We start from the raw sequence: 19,349 nt of genomic DNA on the forward strand, positions 1-19,349 counted from the left end.
GTCTTTGTTTTGTTTTGTCTTGTCCTGTCTGCTTTCATTCTGTTTCATTTCTACTCTGATTTTTGTTGTTGTTGGTTTTTGTTTTTCCTGTCTGATCGATTTGGGTTTATTTTTTCTTGTTTTCCTAAATTCCATCTTGGGTAGAGGGTGGGGGTGAAACAGGGTCTCTTAACACATCCCTGGCTGACCTAATACTTGCTATGTAGACCAGGCTGACCTCAAACTCCAATCTTTCTGTCTCATAAGTGCTTGGACTAAAGGCATATACCAGCACTCCTGGCTTGGGAGTGTTCTGGTATTTTAATGTGGGCATTTAGAATTATAAATTTCCATTATAGAACTGCATTTAATATGTCCTGGAGGTTTTCTTTTAAATTTCATTACTGTTCAAAATGATACATGGAATTATTTTTTTTTAAGTTTTAAAATGTGATTCCCAGGCTGTGTGGTATATTTTAGAAAAGTTTCTGTAGGCTCCTGAGTAGAATGTATAGTATTTGGTGTTTGGATAGAATATTCAGTAGATACCTATTTGATGTATAATGTCATTCAGTTCTGATCTTTCTCTGTTTAAAAACCCTGACTGTTGGTAAAAGTGGGGTTTTGAAATCACCTGCTATTAACTGACTTAAGAGTTAGCTTGTGCCTTTTCTTTCAGTAGTGTGTTTTTTATGAAGTGAGGTGCATATGTGTTTAGGATTGCAATGTCTTTGTAGTTAATTTTTTCCTGGATTACAATGTAATCTTTATCTCTTCTAACTAGTTTTTGGTTGAAGTCTATTTGTCAGATATAAGGACAATGACAGCTTCATGCTTCCTGGTCCCATTTACTCATGATACTTTTGTCCATCCTTTCTCTTTAAGGACATGCCTATTTTCAGAGCTAAGATAAATCTCTTGTAGACGGCAAAAAGGTGGACTTTGTTTCTTAATCCATTTAGCTGACCAGTGTCTTTGGATGGAGTAGTGGAGGCTATTACTATTTAAACTGTGTGTTGATCAAAGGCATTTAACTTGTTGGCTGTTTGTGTTCTTAGTCCTATCTTGTTTTTATTTTATGTCTCAGTAGTTGTTAGTTCATTTACTTTCTTTCTTTAGTCTCATCTGTGCTTATTTCTTTCGTCAATCTGAAATACTGCCTCTAGGATTCTCCCCATGATGGTTTGGTGATGTATTTTCTTTTAGTCTGTTTATATCATGGAAATTCCTTTTCTTCTCTCAGCTATACCTGATAGTTTTGCTTGGTACCGTAGTCTAGGTTGGCATCCATGGTCTTTTTTAGAACTTGAAGTAATTTCTCTGTGCACAAAAACTCCATTGAGAAACTAGCTCTTATTCGGAGGGACTTTCCTTCATATGTGACTTGTCTTTTCTCTTACAGCCTTTGTTAGTTGTCCTTTGTTCTATGTATCTAGTGTCTGGGTGTGATATGCTGTGAGGCCTGACAAGTTGCTGTTTTGTGCTTCTTATATCTAACTGGGTTTGTCTCCTAGGTTTTGGGGGTGTTCTCTTCTATGTTTTTGTTGAAAATCTGGTCTATGCAACTAACCTGGGATTTTTCACCTTCATCTGTGTTTATAATTAAAAACTTTGGCCTTTTGTGTTATCCTATAGTTCCTGCATGTTGTTGTTGATGATGATTTCTTGTTCATTTTTTATAAATCCTCTACTTTATCTTCATACCCCACTGTTTCTTCTACTTGAGCTATTCGTATGGAAGGCTTTCCCTCTGAGTCTTCAAATTGGGCTGTTGACATTTTCATTTCAGTTTATTTTCTCTTCAATATTTCTAGCTCTTTACTGAATTCATTTTAAATCCTGAATTGTCTTCAGCATTCCATTTGGCTCTATGTTTGTGTTTTCTTGGACTTCACTCAGGCATTTTTTGCTATTCCCATGAAGTTCACTGAGCTGTTTGTGTATTTAAACTCCTTGAATTATTTGATGAAGTTTAAGATTGTTCTTTTAAGTTTGTGTCTTGGAGTCATTTGTGTGATCCCCATTGTGTAATCCCACACTGGTGGATTTGAGAGAGAGAAAGGTAATGTTAGTCTTTCCTACCATTTGTATTTTTACAGTGTGACTTGTTCATTTAGGCTTCTTTTGCTGCTTGTGTGTCTGAAATGATGTGTCATGCTAGGTTACTCAGACTGTGCAGCTAGGCCTGTGGGTTGGGGATAGTCAGGCTGGCCAAGTTCCAGAGACTTCACAGGCTTGATCCATGAACAGATGTATGACCCAGGTCTGGAGGCTGGATATGGTACAGGCAGACTAGTGTCTGGGGGACTCAGCAGACCGGATCAGCACACAAGATATGTAACTGGAGCGAAGCCTGGATGTTGAGACTGCTCAGGTGGGCCTGATCAGAATGGGCCAGCACACAGTAGGTACACTCCAGGCTAAGGCTGGGTATTGGAGGGGGTGCAGGCAGGATAGAGTTCAGAGAACTCACCAACTGGACCTGGGCACAGGGTAGGAGACCTGAGCAAGGCCTGGAGGGTGGATATAGTTCAGACAACTGAAAGAATAGGGAAGGGAAGCCCAGGTGGCCTATATCCAAAACATGTCAGCACAACATGTAACAGTATGTGAGGCTCCTTTGAGCAGTCAGGGCTGGCATCGGGTGAGTCTGGAAGGAAGATGCTGCCAGTACCAGAGCAACTGGAAAGGAAGAAGAATGGTGAAAGAGAAGTCAGCTAGCCTGTGCCACGTGGTATTGTGCCTCTGAGAGCAATCAAGGCTGGATTTTTTCCTTTAAAAGCCTATGTTTTTCAATCTCAGCAATACTACAAAATAAGAGGGAAAGACAAGAGGTTATCTGAGGTCTGCTGGCAAGCCAGCAAAGCTGAATTAGTGCACTCTGGGGTCAGCAAGGGGCCCTGTCTCAAAAAAAAAAAAGTGTGAAGATCAATTGAGGAAGACAACAGAATATCAGATCTCTAGTCTGAACAACTAGGAGCACCAATACGCCTGTGCGGACACCCCCACTCCCCACAGAGGTAAGGGAACAATTGGGAGGGTAGGACAGAAGAAGAAAGACTGTAAAATACAGGTTACAGCACTGTCTGGAGAGGTGCCTCACTGGGTTCCTGACATAAGTGCCTTGATAGAGTGACTTCCTCAAGAGTGATAAAAGGGCTATCTCCCTTGGTGTGCATCTTATTTAAAACAATTAAATACATAGGTATGTCTCACTAAGAAAGGGACCTTTTGCACACTTTGAAGTGGCCTCTGATGAATAAACTCCCCGTTCCCTGGTACATAAGTACCTTGGTGGATTAGACATTCCAGGGTGTGAACCCCACGGGAGAGCTCAGCAAGCAGAGGGCTCCCAGCCATGCCACCATCTGGGGAAACTACACAGTGGGGAGACTGTGATCTTGAACTGCTTTGCAAGAAAACAAACTTACCATTGTTGTCTGCAGATGCTAATGCTTGGCTCTGTTGTTCATTCTGCTGCAGAGCAGGGTCCCTCTAGATTTGTGTTAGGTGTACAAGGTAAATGATACTGAAAGCCATCTCAGTTTCCCAGGCTGAATGGTTTTTAAAAGCCTTTTTATGGTGGAAAAGCAATCGAAGGAAAAGAAATATTGTGGGAAAATGTAATTTCACTCTTCCTTAGCTGAACCAGATTCATCATAAGCAAGTTGTTCATCAGTAATGAATATATTCTAGTAGTATGAGATGACAGTAAGCCTCTGAGACCAGAGCCACGGGGAGAGCTGCAATCCTCTTTGACCCAGAGCCAACACTTCCTTCGGCAACTGTATAGAAGGCCTGTTCTGTGCTGGGTGTTATAGTTCTCTGGAGAAGTCCAGGGAACACATGCTTTCCAATCTGCATTTGCAGGGTGATCAAATCATATAGGCCTTTGTAAAAAGACTTCCAGTACCACTTACTTGTAAGCCCCCTCATTTAATTTGCACATCTCAGATGCATGTATCACCATTGTTTGGAAGGCATATACTGCGGCCCTTGGGAGAGCTGTGGCTACTAACTCACAGTTTGAAAGTTTTTTGTGGCAGATTACTTACTTTTAGGAGCTGGCAGTATTTTTGTCATTGTGAAATCTCACGGCTTTAGTTCAGAAATCTAGTATTATCTATACCAATTAAAACTGCAAGATAAAAACAAGACCTGTGTAGGGGTATAGGGGTATTAAGTTCTCAAAGGACTAAGTTTACATACACATGGAAAAACCTAAATTGGAATCAGTGGAAGAGGACAGTGACTTACCCGCTGAGAATTTGGGAAGAACTTTGCCCTCTGAGGGCTTAACTTGAAAATGAGCCATAATATTATGAAGATCAGCCAAGAAATCCTCATTGGTAGTTTTAAGGCGATCCTCATAGCATGACTGGGTATATAAAAACCTCTGAAGACTCAGTCAGCCTAGAAAGTATAGAGGAAAGTGAGTCACAGAGACAAACACTGTCATTGTCCTTCCTAGAGGGGCCTAGGCCAGAGCTTTTACTACTGCAGTTGCATTGACAAGGATGTTTCTATGTGGCCAAAGGCAGGGAACTATAGCCTGGAGACAGGTATATGTTCCACTGGCATCGTTGTCCCGATCAAGGAAATAGATGCATCAGGCTAGCTCGTCTTGATGTCATTACATAGGTGATTCATCTCCTATTCCTCATCCTGATTTCCTAGTGATTAGGGAATCATGAAGCTCTGCCTATGAGAATGATGTTTACTGGTGATAACAGTGAAAGTCATGCACCTTGTGGGCCTTCATATTGTTCACTATAAATAAGTGAGTTGGCCTTATAGTATGTTGTGTCAGTCTTGTTTGTTTCATAAAGGGGAATCTGCCCTGAGTACTTTGTGTGCTGATAATTCAAGTTCCTAAGGTAAGAGGACTGAACTACAGCTTTTGAGGAAGATCAAGAAGTGGATGAGATTAGAGAATAGGAATAATTTAGAAACTGTTTGCAAAGCTCTTCATCCCACTATTTGAGTTTACTTTCAGTCATGATTTTTACTTGGGTGTGGAAGAGTGGGGTGTGTGTGTGTGTGTGTGTGTGAACAAAGACTAGAAATTGATTTCCTTTCATCTCTCTCTAGCTTATTTTTTGAAACAAGGTCTCTTACTGTACCTGGGACTAACAAATTTTGTAAGACTAGCTGGCCAGCAGGCTCCAAGGAGCCACTTGTCTCTTCCGTCTCAGTGCTAGGATCACAGGCATAGACCACCACTCCCAGCTTTTGACAGGGATGCTAGAGATCCAAACTCAGGTTCTCATACTTGTGTGGCAAGCACTCCACTGAGTTGTCTCCTAAACTGCTTCCCTCAGTGTTCTTATCTCATTTTCAATCCTAAGTCATGTTAAGCAAGGCATTATTTTATTTGTCAATGGGTCTGGGAATGAGTTAAATAAGTTGAAACACTGCTTTGGAATGTGGTAAAATTCTTTCTGTGAGCCCTCTTGGGAGAATGCCAGTGCTTCCCTAGCCAGCATCCTCAGCAAGCTTTGTGGTCCTTTGTGTAGTCTCACACACTGTACCATTGGTTATTTACATGAAAGTGAAACCTGTAATCTATGTTACTAAGTGTTAACTATGCTTGCATTTCTCATAAATTAGAAGTCAAGGTATTGTTTATTACTGTGCCAAACACTAATGTATACTATTTTTTGGTTAAGTAAAGGGAAGCATCCAGGAATAGATAGCTTCTGAGCTCACCTTCCAAACCTAAAATTCCAATTTTTTTTTTCATGAAGAATAGAAACTGAATAGTCTGCTATTAGATGTAAAAGTGTTGATTCCTGGGCATCCTGGTTATTCTGACCAAATTGAATTGTGTATTCAATCTGACAAATGTGTATTGAGTGACAGCTGCTTACAGGGTATCAGTGTGGACAGCCACAGCTCACCACCAAGAACACTGACTGGTCGCAGATACTGCAGGGCTTTTACATATGGGACTACAGGGTCCTTTAGGGAACATGATGTCATTTCCACTGCTTGTACCATCTCTTTATAATCTTTCAGCCTGTTCTTCTTTTCCTGATTGACAGCCTTGAGAGAATGGCTGATTTCTGTTGAATGAATGACTCCTGTTGCTGCAGTAAAGACCTTGACGTGGGCATTGACTTTATGTATTTAGGGCAGTCTTAGTCTGCCAGTGGCCAGTCCAGCAACACTCACTTCTGAAGTTCAGACTGGATTCTCTACTCTCACCATTTGCCAGTGTCTGCTCAAAGTGTTTGTGTCAAGTATGTAGATTTACCTTTCTCTGTGGATAATGCTGGCTAATCAAATGTGGAATATTGTAGACCAGGTGACTTTTTCCCAATTCGAATCCCCAGACGGGTGAAAATCTCATAGGATTCACAGGTTCTGCCTATAAAAACATGACTGCCAAACTCCAACATTTATTTTGGTTTCCCTCCCTGGCAATAATGGCTGGTCCTGATTGAGAGCTGCCACCACTCACCAGCTTTATGTAGCTGCCATTACGCTGTAACACATATTACTACACAGACCAAATTGCAGGCACAGTATGTGCCTTCCAAGAGAAAAGAATCCAGGAAAAAACTCTGTCCACTATATTACATTAACTGTTTTGTTTAAGATGAATTGAATCTTGCTCTGGAAAAATCTAGCTGTGTATCATCATATTTGGCCCGTTTTCACATGGATATGCCACATTGGAACCACTTCCCATTGGGGGTAGCCATGTAAGGCTGGCATTAGACAGAGGCCAATTTGACACCCATAATTTTTACATGATTTCAGTCACTTATATCCAATATATAGAATCACCTGGAGCATGCAAATTCAAATGTCTGTGGCTTGGATTTCTGCTTTCCGTTAAGTTGAAACCTCTGGGATGTGTTTGATAGATCACAGAAAAAGGAACCACTGCTTGGGACTGTATTTGTTTTTCATAAGCAGTCATTTTCCAGGGCATAAAGCTAGGCATTTTTAAATCTGAACATTATTCTAGCAATTTCTTTGAATGCAACAGATTTCAGCAACATCAACAACCCAGTTGATAGATGTAGCTGAACATCTCTGTAAAGTCTTAGTTGTAAGTGACTGAGCTAGCTACACCTTTCCTAATATTCCTAAGATGAAAAACTGTACAAAGAAGCAATATGTAAGATTCTAAAGGAGACAGAAATGCCTGGGCTGGTATTAGGAGTTAATTAAATAAATACTTTTGGTATAATCCAAATTTGAATTTCATAGGTCTATTACTGCAACTTCTTCAACTTGGTCTCCTAATGAGGTTCATAAGTATGAATTTAAGATGAAGAAGCTTTCTGCAGGTGCTTGCTTTTGTTTAGTTTTATTTAACTATTTATAAAACACATTAGAAAATGTGTTAATATTCAAATATTACTTTAGATATATATGTATATGTAAAATTATATGCATATATATGACTTATATATAACACTAAAATGTGTAACTGAAAGTTTGGTCTTAGACCAGTATTACTGAATAGGCACACAACCATACCTGGCTTTTGTTATGTAGGTTCTGATGACTCCCGGGTCCTCAAGCCTTTGTGGTAAAGACTTTATCAACTGAGCTGTTTCTCTAGTTGCTACTTTTAAAACAAATAAATAATTTTAAATTGATTTTTTAAAATTTGTTGTGAATGTTTCTGAAGTATATTAAAAGATTAAATATAAACCCTGAGACTGCAGAGCCAGGGATGCCACCTTGTCTTGGGCACTGCTGGTAACAGGTCCCTGCTGTAGATGGACTGTACAGAAGGTATTCTAAAGCACACCCTAAAGGCAGACATCCTTCTTGACCAGAAAGTTTCAGCAATGATTAAAAGCCTCTTAGCAGGCTCTCCCTGTACAGTGTAGATCTCTTTAAACTGCTGATCAGACAAAAATAAGCTTATTTCTTTATTCTGTGCTTTAATTATCCTGCCTATATGGGGTAAATGAGTTTTGCTGGGTTTTGACCAACATGAGTTCTGCTCTATGCCAAACAACCATGTTCTTCAAATGAAAAGTGTTAGAAATTTTAAAGAAGTATAAGATTTTTCTATATTTGATGGTTCAATATACTATAAAGAGTGGCAAGTTTTGAAAGCATTTTTCAGTAATAGTCCTTTCCTTGCACTCTGAAACAAGTTCACACCTTATAAGTATCTTCAAAGGGGGAAGGATGGAACTGATCTCATTTAGCAAAAATGATAGTCACCTAGATTAAAAGCCTTTACAACTTATTTTTTTATCATCTTCCTTTCCTTTCTGTTCCTTTTCTCCAGGCCCTGATTATATCAAACAAAGATTTCAGGAGGGGGTAGATATTAAAGAAAATCCAGAAGAAAAGGTCCCAGAAAAGCCTCCGTCACCAAAGGAATCTCCTCATTTTTATCGCAAAGGCACGACACCTCCCAGGTCTCCTGAGGCAAGTCCCAAACAGAGCCACTCTCCCCAGCCTTCCTCCCCAAAGTCCACAAAAACACAAAACCCCAGCTCAGGGACAAGACTCAGTCAAGATAAACGGAGCCTAGCTGAGGAGCAAGTGACAGCCATTGTCAATAAGCCCTTGATGTCAAAGGCTCCCTCAAAGGATCTGGGAGCAACCATGTCCAAGTACTCTGGCCGCCACTATGTCCCCAACCCCAGCAACGGGGAGCTGCACTCTCAGTATCACGGCTACTATGTGAAACTGAACACGCCCCAGCATCCTCCAGACGACAGGGAGGATGACAGCGGTGTCAGCCAGTCTTCCTCAGCATTGGTACCTAGACTGTCACCTAACAAGTGGAGTTCCCCTAAATCTGTGACAAAACCAGTTGCCAAAGAAAGCAAAACTGAGCCAAAAGCAAAGAAGTCTGAACTTGCTATACCAAAGAATCCAGCAAGCAATGATACCTGCCCTTCATTGGAAAAAGAAGCCAATTCTGTAAGTCTTGCATGAGATTTTCCCTTGGCTTTGTTCAGGGGGCAGTATGTGATGGGTGGTTTTATGTCTTGACCACATCTGGACAGACAAAAATCCTCAGTTCACTGGGTTGTTTAGAGCAGAGCAGAATATGTTTGTGGCTCATGATAGCAAAGAGTTCTCTGAGCAGAAATCCTGTGCCTACTCAGCAAGCCACTGCAGATAACTCAGGTAGGACTCAGGCCTGGCTAGCCCTTTCATATGTTAGCAAGTGTTTATCAATATGTCTTGGTGAACTTCTTAATTACCTACTCAGTGGCCCCTAGAAGGAAAACATGGCCAACTTCCCACAGCCAGCACCTTTCTGCATAGCAACTAGAAATTATGAGCCTTCCTTCGGCCCTTTACACAAAGGAAAATCACTTGCAGCCATTGAAAATTCTCATAAATATGCAATTTGTATTTTATTTAATGAGACAGGCTCTGCAGCAAGAATATTTTTCTTCCCAAATGAGTAACTTTTACAACAACATAATTACTTTATAATACATCTCCAGATGCAGATGTTCTTAGATTCAACTGTCCAGTAGATGCTAGCCATTGTTGATGAGTCTTAAACAGGTTAGATTTCTTTTATCTAGTAAACTTTGTGTTATTGATGAATGTCTACTACGTGTTCCTTAACATGAGGATGATTTGGTAAGTACTATATGGAACTGAGATTTTATCAAGTTCTATAGAATTTATAGGATCTGAACATTTTTTAAATCTTTTTATTTAGGTGAGTGATTTAAAATAAATTGTTTGGTTATCTTGGTCATATATGCCTCTGGGTGGTCCTGTTCACTGTGAAATACAACTCAGAGAGTAAGACATCGCTTGATGGTACAAGCGATTTGAGAAATACGTATTTCGGGAATCCTGATCAAGAAGATTATAGACTATCAGTTTCTTATTTTTGTTACAATTACTCATAGGGTTAAAGAAATACAATTCATCTTTTGAAGTAACTTGAGCTAATTTTTACTAATATCTCTATATAATATTGGTGAGTTTTTTTAGTCTCTACTTTTTCACTAGCTACGTATAAAGTAATCAGATCCAACCAGATTAATAATGTCCTAAGAAGCAACTTCTGTGAAGGTAAATAGCTTTAAAGACAGGCTAATCTTTAATTTGTTTGAATATTTAGTATTTGTTGTAAAATGTTTGAACATTGATAAACCTTATTATCTGTTATTGTAATTCCACCGCTACTGATTCATTGTATGAAACAATCAGTTCTTATCACACATTCAACATGAATATTTATAATGAGTAGGGCTTCTTGTATATATAGTATCCATTTGCCTGATTAATAAGGGGTGGATCTAAACAGTGCTCTTCCAACTATATAGCATCTTTGCCTACCCGATAGGATATTTGATTTCCCACATGCCACAATGGAATCATGTGCCCAGCTTCCCCCTCATCAGTCTATGATAAGGAAAAAATATTGCTGTTACCTATAAACCTTTCTTTATAGAAGTACTGTGTGCTGGTAAACACATTACCGCTATATTTTTAAAAAGCATAAGTTTTTAGTAATATGTAGAATTCTTCATTAATTTACTTATTCACTTTATATCACAATGTCAGCCTCCCCTCCCAGTTCCCCCATCCACCCACCCACCCTCATCCCCCACCTATCCCTATCCCTGTCCCATAGTTCCTCCCCTCACTCTTCACTCCTCTTCTCTGAAAAGCTGGAGGCCCACACCAGGTATTTTGTATAGGTTCTTGATGTAAGCCAAGCAACTTCCAACTCAGGCTCACTGATCAAAACCCAAGTTGCATATGTATGAGATGGCCTCAGCAGCCCTACATCCTTTGAACTTGAGGCTTCCCCTCTGAATGACATTCCAGTCTGAGGAGTCAGATTGACTGGTCCTCAGTGAGAAAGTGGTACTTTCCTAATCAAGAAGCTGCCTTGTATTCCTAGGGCCAGCCCTCATTCCAGGAGTAAGGTAGTGACACATGACTGTTAGAATAGTTAGTGAATGACCACTGAAACAGTGGAGTGCTACCTACTGTTCTAAGCAATTGAGAGCACTGTACAAGTTCAACATTTATAATGAACAGTTTAAAATTCATAAAAACATTGACACAAAACCAGGCAAGTAGAGGATGCCCATAATAAATCAGCCAGTACTCTGTGTGAACAGCAGGGGAAATTGTTATGTTCTTAATGAAAGACTCAGTGGAGTTAGTGCTCAAAGGGCATTATTATTACCATCATCAAAGGCATACTAGATGATGTATAAATAGCTTATAAATGGCTCAGTAGATTCCATTTCTTTATGCTCAGCCTGGATAAGTATCTAGAAAATGTAGAAAATCTTCTGAGATAAAGATTAACACTTAGAGGAAATTAATTACTTAGCAAGCATGAGAAGGTAGGCCCCTGCAGATTACATCCCTAACTTGGGCAAGATATCTTCTCATCATTTGACATCCTCTGTTTTATTTTTCTAACAGCCTGAAGGTTTCTTCTGATGTGTGCTTAGCGGCTGCCTTCTTGCTGCTTCCCATCACACCTGCCCCAGTCAGTCTGGGGAAACAGGAGTAAGCTTCTCTTCATTTTGCTATTTTAAGCCACCGCTGGCTACCACAGCCATATTTATGGGACTTCACCTTAAAGTTTTTCACCTAGTAGCCTGCCCAAGGTGTCTAAAGAAAACTGAGGTCATAGCTTGGTACCTGTCAGTTAAACACAACATTTTCATTCTTACCTGCTGGCTGTTAAAGCCTCCCATTGCTGGTCTATGCTCATCTTCCCTAAGTAATCTTTAAAAATGGCTACATAAGTGGGGCTACACTGGTAGGCTAAATATGAATGTATATTAGAGCATATACAGGATAAATATATATGTGTGTTGAGTAGGAAACACATAGATGTATTTTTTTATTCTGGATAAAGCATTTATTTGTTAGTCATTGATGCCGGATTATAAGTACAATAAAATACAGGTCAACCCTTTGAAGAGATAGTTAAGCTACTAAATTCAATCCAAGACAATCTATAAAGCCGAGAGTACTAATCAATTCAAAAGAGTTCATATAAACACAAAGCACCTTACTAGGATTTATGAAATATGAGTTAATGCGGCTTAAATTGTTTTTTTGTTTGTTTGTTTGGTTGGTTGGTTGTTTTTTTGTTTTGTTTTGTTTTGTTTTTTTCTGAGATTGAGTCCAAGACCTTGTACATGCTGGAAAGGCATTCTGCCACTGTGGTACACAGCCCTGTGTTGTATTCAATGGCACACTATGATTCTATGTCCTGGGTCCTCTCTGGCCATGAACTCTATACAGGTTTGTTCTCACCCAAACTTTTCTTCATCCTTGGTACACCCATTTTCATGGGGAGGAATTAAATGTATTACCCCCAAAGAATTGATGCAATCCCAAACTGCACACTTAAAGTCTGACCAACACATGAATCACCATACCATATATTTTATGCTCAGATGTGATGTTGAAACATTATCTAGTATTTTGAGCTCTAAGAGTTTCTTTGTCTTAAGTTTGCCTTGGTTGAGAAGCTGCAGAGATTAGAAGTCACCGTTTATTGCATCTGGCTTCATGCTGTACACCAACCTAGCCTTGAACTGATAGTATTCTTCCTGTGTCACTCTTCAGGGTGCTAAGATTACAGGCATGAACTGCCATGACTACTCACCTAGTTATTGAGTAATTGGAGGTTAATAAGATATTTCTATTTCTCTGAGAATTGAAAGATATAGGTAAAAATGTTACTTTGCATATCTTCATTAGAAATTGTTTTTAAACTAAAGTCTGACCTTTTGTAGAGATAGAGAAAAAAGCCTAGAGTACCCAGTGGACAGCATGATATTTAATTCTGCTCCTAAAGAACCTGGATTCATAAATAGTTTGTAAATATTCTAATACACTTATCCTCATGATGCCCTCTAGTATGTAACTAATAATCTCATGTGCAGAACAAATAAAAACCAGGTGATAATCTACTTAGAGATGCTTAATCTACTGCCTAGCATTTAACCCCCTTTTTTTTCTTCCATGTACTTGGAGCTTAAGAAGTGGGGGTTGTTTCTCTTCCCTCAGAGGGCCTTGTTTTCAGTCCCCAAACCCCAATCTACTAACAATGTACTTGTTCTTCAGTGCAATGATTTCACCTGTTTTGTTAAACATTGAGAAGAGCAGCACCTGGAGAGGCAGTGTGTTCCCCTTAAGCTCTGGCTGCGTGAGTGAACTAGACACCACAAGAGTCAGGCACTCGGGACATAGTGAAGAGGAGGTCAAGGCCCTTGATACTGTGGCACTGAGTCTAGGTAGGAAAATGACCATACAGCAACAGATGGCAATAAACTGTGACAAGTGTCATGACAGAGAAAGAACAGGGCACCATGACCTACCTCCACCAGAGAGCTGTGGCCCATGAACACATGAGGTAGGATGTCCTTCTGTCAGCCAGCAGTAGATAGCCTAAGCTATGCCCCACCCTGGAAGATGAACACTTGTTCAGACTTCCCTGTTCAATCCTGTCACCAGAGAAAGCACAATCAATGTCCCTGTAACCTTGTTTCCACACAAACTTATTTGGTACTCAGAATGTGACTGTTTCATTTAATTAGAACAATTATTTTTGACTAGAAAGGTGGCTTCACAGTTAGAGCATTTGCTGCTTTTGCAGAACACCCAGGATTGCTTACCAACCCACATGATGACCTGCTCGTAACTCCAGGAGATCCAACACCCTCACTGGCATCTACAGACCAAGCACGACCATGGGCATATGTAGATGACACTGAGGCTTTTGTATTCATAAGTAAGCAATGGGGGACTATGGAATGCTAAACACACAGGGTTGTCTCTTTAAAGGGAGGTATATATAACCCCTTTTCTCTCCAGAAGACTGGAGATGGACATGGTTAATAGCCTCATGACCTTTGAACTCTATAACTGAGACCACACTAAATCCTCCCTCATACCTTTATCTTCAGCTGATCTCTCAGTTAATCTATAGGACCCATCTTTTATGAAAGATGTCACTTATATAAAGAGTTTTGACATGATCAAATCTTGTTTTGTCATGCCCACAAAATTAAGTTAATTATCTCCAAGAAACTTTTTTCCAAATTGTGCTGTGTTTAAAAATGTCTAAAATAAACTTAAGGTCAAACTCTTGAAGTTTTAAACATCTATTGAGTCATGTTCAACTAAACTGCTTTCTTGCCTCTCACAGATCAGCATTCTGCAGGCTGTGATGTATGCAGACACACACACACACACACACACACACACACGCATAGGCACTAAACTACCCCCCTTCCACAAACACATAGAAACATTTAGGCAAAATACTCATACACATAAAAATAAACTTCTCAAACGTCAGTTAATTTATATTTGACACAGAGGCGTTCTAGAACACTATCTAAGAATTGTGTGTTATTTTAATAATATTTTTTTAAATACCAAGATCTTATAATTCTAAATAAAAAGACGGATTCTTTAGGTACCACCAAGCCTGACTAGCCAGGCCATATAAGCTTTAGTTTTCCAAATAAAAGCTTGATGACCTTGGGTTATCTGGTACTTATTCTAGTAAGATTGATCAAAACAGGAATCTACTGTTGGTTCAATATACCTGAGTCTACAGTGGTTTGGTTATGATTCAAGAAACAAAGAGTTAGACCTGTAAAAAAAGTATCTTCTGTAAGTATTCAACTTCCCATTTGTAAGAAGGAAGGAGTAGAACTCAGAAAGAGGCTCAGAAAAAATCAAGAATTAAGCTGAGGGCTGAGCCTGTAACTCACTTGGTAGAGTATTTCCCTAGCATGCACAAAGCTCTGAATTCAGTCCCCTGCCCTACATAAACCAGGAATGGTGTCATATACCTGTATCCCAGCACAGTAGGAAGCACACATAGGAGGATCATAAATTCAGAGTTATCCTCAGCTACATGAGTTTAAGGCAGGTCTAGGCTACATGAGACCCTATAAAAATAAAAGTACCTCTCCGAGTGTTCTGAATTCTTCCTTGGAGAAATGAAACCCTCTGGTTTCATTATTTTCTAACAGCCTTGATGAGGGGCTGCTCTTCTTTTCTGACTCTCACTTTCTAAGAACAACTGAGTCCCACTACCTTCCATCTCCTTTCCAGTGATCCTTCCCAGTGTGGGAGATGAATAGAGTACATTGTTACAGAAAAAAATACTGAGATAGGGTCTCATTATGTAGCTCTGCTCATCAAGAACTCACTATGTAGGCCAAGTTGACTTTGAACTTAGCGTGCTAAGATTAAAGGTGTGTGTCACCTCACCCAGCTTTAAGATATTTCTTTAACTTAATTCAAATCTACACTAATTTTAAGTGGAAGTCGGATGGTGACTTCATATAAATGTAGCATTACTGTTTTTAATTCATAACTTTTGGAAGGGCTGTTATCTTTCATACCTTAGTTTCTTCCACAATGTTTGTATGCTTACATTTCTGCTAATTGGTTCTGGTGATGGGTTTCTATCAAGCAGCCATACTGACATGGGAACATTGTGCTTGTTCTATTTTGTCTCCTTCAGGGCCCTAATTCCATCATGATTGTCCTGGTCATGCTGTTGAATATTGGGTTGGCCATTCTTTTTGTTCACTTTCTGACTTGATTGGAATTAGGAAAGGTAAGCATAGCCTTAATTTCTATAGAAAATCATAGTAACATCATTTTCTCCAATTTACAACTTTTTTAAAACAATGACATTGTCCTTCACTTTCATTTTGAATGTGACTCAGTATGGTTACTTATTGCTATAACTGTTCCTACCCTTCAGTGAAGTCATGCCAACTAATGGAGTTAGCTCACAGTTCTGCCTTGGTGTCCACACCCCAGTCAGACTCAGACACAGGCAAAGAGGCTTGGATTGGGATGGGATCACAAGAGAGATGAAACTTGGAAAATTCAGCCAAAGGATCTTCCATGTCCCCCAGGAATGCTCTGTGTCTTTGGGATCCTCTGGGAGCTGAAGCACACAGCCATGTTGGAAAGCAAAGCTTAATAATGATTCTTTTTTAAAATCTGCTGAAGAAGCCCCATCCGGCAAAGTTCTTGGCATTGGCTACTCCATCTGTCCTAGCAGAGTATGACTAAACTGGAAATGTATGGACCTGCAAATTTTTTTGATGGAAGTCAACAGCTGCCTTACTATTTTACCATCTGACGTTTTTAGTAGGGAGCTGGGGAGAGAAGACTGCCAGAGGAATGCAGTCTGAGGATTGTGTTGCAGTGGGTGTGGTTCCAACATTCACTCCTATCTCATTAGAAGAAGTAGGTAGCAGCATCACTCAGCAGTCTTCTGCTGTGACCTGCTGCTCTAACATCTCCTGGAATGTTCTGGAAGGGAATGTTTCATTTGCTTGTGCACGACTCTGCTCATTTTTGCTGTTTATTTAAATAGTCATCTTCCACCTGCAGTTCTGGCTGGATGAGAACACACAGGTTGCATCTCAAGGAAAAGCAACAACAAAAGACTAGTTTAAAAAATATATAGTGTTTATTTTAATAGCAATACATTGTTTTCATGTTGTTTATTCTTTTTAAACCAACAAAAGGTTATTTATCTTTAAAATATAGTGATCTGAAGGTATTGTACCTTCCAAAGAAATAATTTAATTTTAAATATTTTTAACATCATTGAGGTGAACTGTTGACGCACTCAGGAGGTGCTAAATTTTAAAAGCTGAAAGACGACAGAATACTAAGAAGTGTAGTCAAAATGTTGCATGGATTGCAGTAATCAGTGGTTAAGGGTTCGGTTTCATTGCTGACGTATGTTACAACCAAATAAAATCTTGTCAGTGGCTCTGTTAATTCCCATGAAAGTTAAGCAAGATCTATTAATAGCTACTCTTCTCTTTCTCCACCCCACCCCCCAACTTGAATTTTGGTTGAATGCCTTCAGGTAGACAGTAAAGCTTTGTTAAGTCACTGCCCCTTCTCTGCCTTCAATGTTTTTCAAAGTTGTTTTGTAATAATATTTTAAATTTTAAAGACTTAGAAGTTTTATTTTAAATATTTGTCTTTTGCTGTCCTTCATCATTCTGACGTTGATTTTGTTTTCTATTATATAATTTACTCAGAAGCATGCTTACCTAGGGAAACTACATGATCTTTATCAAAAATAATTATTTAAAAAGAAATCAGAATAGGAAATGTATGTCTAAGTCTCTTAAAGGCATTACCTTGTGGAGAGGGAAGTCTTTTTAACTTTTATCCAGGATGTCATAGTGTCAGCCAAGTCTCTCACTTAGGAGCCTTTGCAGAGCAGACGAGATAGTGTATGTCACTCCCCTGACAGCACAGGTGAGGACCTCATGCTTTGTCACCTACAGGGTTGTAACCCAGTAGTGGTTTCTGCAGAAGTGCAATATGTTGAGACTCTTGGGTAAGACTAATATGGATTAAAGAAGAAGGCAGAAAGAGAGCAAATGAAAATAAGATTACAACTTGTATATTTATTTTTTACATTTTGCTTTGATTTTTAATTTTAGGGAGTCCGTTTTTACTCAAGAACAAACTAAATCTGTCTGTTGTATCCACAGTTGCCCTGCCCCTTCCTACCCCTGTAGCTCCTTATGCTGGGAAGGCTGGTTTTTGTTTTTTTTTTTAAATAGAATATTTAATCTTATTAAGTGTTTATTTAAATGTGTAATGCTTTGAAAATAATGGGCAACATGGAACTAAAGGATGTCTATAAAGTGAGCTTGTTGGCTCCATTTATAAATATATATATGATTTATAAGCTTTTTTAAAACAAAGCTCAAATTGTGGGTATTTTTCTAAAATGTGCACAGCTGTATTTTCCATGAAGGATCTTTCTAATGGGTTGTTATACTGTACTCTACATTTTGGACAGCACATGAAGTCTGCCAATGTACTTAATAAAACATGACTTTGTTTAATTAAAGTTTCTTGCTGTGAAAAAGAACTCCTTCCCTATCAATGGGTTCCTTAATTTATAATCCTTGAAACCAAAATGTATAATGTACAGTTTGCACAACTGTAACTGCCCTAATAAAAATGTTGGTTATTAATAAAGTTGGAGGTGTCTTTCCTTTGTGAGTAGATTATTGGCTGAGGTGTGAACGTTAGAGATGATGGTATTAAAAGACAGACCTTGCTTAGCATGTTCGGGAGCTGGCTGTCAAGCCTAACAACCTGAGTTCAATCTCTAGAACCCATAGGATAGAAGAAGAGAACAGAATCCTGAAAGTTGTCCTCTGATGCCCCTACACACACATAAACCATGGCATGTGTGTGTTCATACACATGTGCCTAAAATTAAAGCAATTCAATATAAAAATTACAAAAGATATGTACTGAAGAATTAACAATGGGGCGGGGGGAGCCCAGCACAGCCATGGGGCAGAAAGTAAGCACACTGCTCCACTCTGTCTCTTTCATACTGGGACTTTTTCTCTTTCCTTTTTCTTTTTTCCTTTCATTTTAAATAGATTCTTTTATCACATAATATATCCTAATTATGGTTTCCTCTCTCTCTACTCCTCCCTACTGCTCCCTCCAATCCAGATCCACTCCCTTTCTGGCTATTAGAAAACAATAGGCTCTAAGAGATAGTATAGATAAAACAAAATTATCACATCTAAGTTAAACAGGACAAACCAACAAAAGAAAAAAGCCCACGAGAAGGCACAGAAATCATAGAGACCCACTCGTTTGCACACTTAGGAATCTCATAAAAACACTAAACTGGAGGCCATAATATATATTCAAAGGACCTGATACAGGCCCTGTGCATGCTGCCTCAGTCTATGTGAGTTCGTGTGAGCTTTGCTCATGTTGATTTAGAGGGTCTTGGGTTTTTTAGTGTCCTCCATCCCCTCTGGCTCTTACACTCTTTCTCATTCCTCTTCCTCTGGGTTCCCTGAGCTCTGAAGGTAGGGATTTGATGGAGACATCTCATTTAGAGATGAGTGTACCAAGGTCTCTCAGTCTCTGCACTCCTGGCTGTGGGTCTTTGTATTTGCCATCTGCTGCAGGAGGAAGCATCTTCGATGGCTGGACAAAGAACTGATCTATGAATATAGCAGAATATCATTAGGAGACATTATATCACTGTGGTATTTTGGGGGGGTTGTTTTTGTTTTGTTTTGTTTTGTTTTGGATTAGTAGTATTTTGATTTACCCTAGGTCCCTAGGCTATCTAGTCTCTGGTTCTTGCTCACCCAAGCAGAGTCAGGTATAAGTTCTGTCTCTTGAAGTAGATTTAGTCAAATCAGTTATTGGTTGATTACTCTCACAGGCTGTGTACCACCATTGCAATAATATATCTTGCAGGCAGGACACCATTGTAGAGTGAAGGTTCTATGGCTGCCTTGGTATTTGTGTTTTGTTTTTGTTTTGTTTTGCCCTGCCCTGCCCTGCCCTGCCCTGCCCTGCCCTGCCCTGCCCTG

General features: G+C 39.4%; 1 protein-coding gene across 1 annotated transcript in view; it reads left to right on the plus strand.

Moving 5' to 3' along the window:
- The window catches only part of Jph1 (junctophilin 1), an 85,330-nt gene that overhangs the window by 64,832 nt on the left and 1,149 nt on the right, over positions 1-19,349 (plus strand). The window contains exons 4-5 of the mRNA XM_028769614.1: positions 8,243-8,886; positions 15,464-15,559. Of these exons, the coding sequence (XP_028625447.1) occupies positions 8,243-8,886; positions 15,464-15,544 (725 nt within the window). The 3' untranslated portion in view covers positions 15,545-15,559. The remainder of the gene's footprint in view (positions 1-8,242; positions 8,887-15,463; positions 15,560-19,349) is intronic.

The sequence above is a fragment of the Grammomys surdaster genome, unplaced genomic scaffold (genome assembly GCF_004785775.1).
Source record: "Grammomys surdaster isolate TR1022 unplaced genomic scaffold, NIH_TR_1.0 64, whole genome shotgun sequence".
NCBI lineage: Eukaryota > Metazoa > Chordata > Mammalia > Rodentia > Muridae > Grammomys > Grammomys surdaster.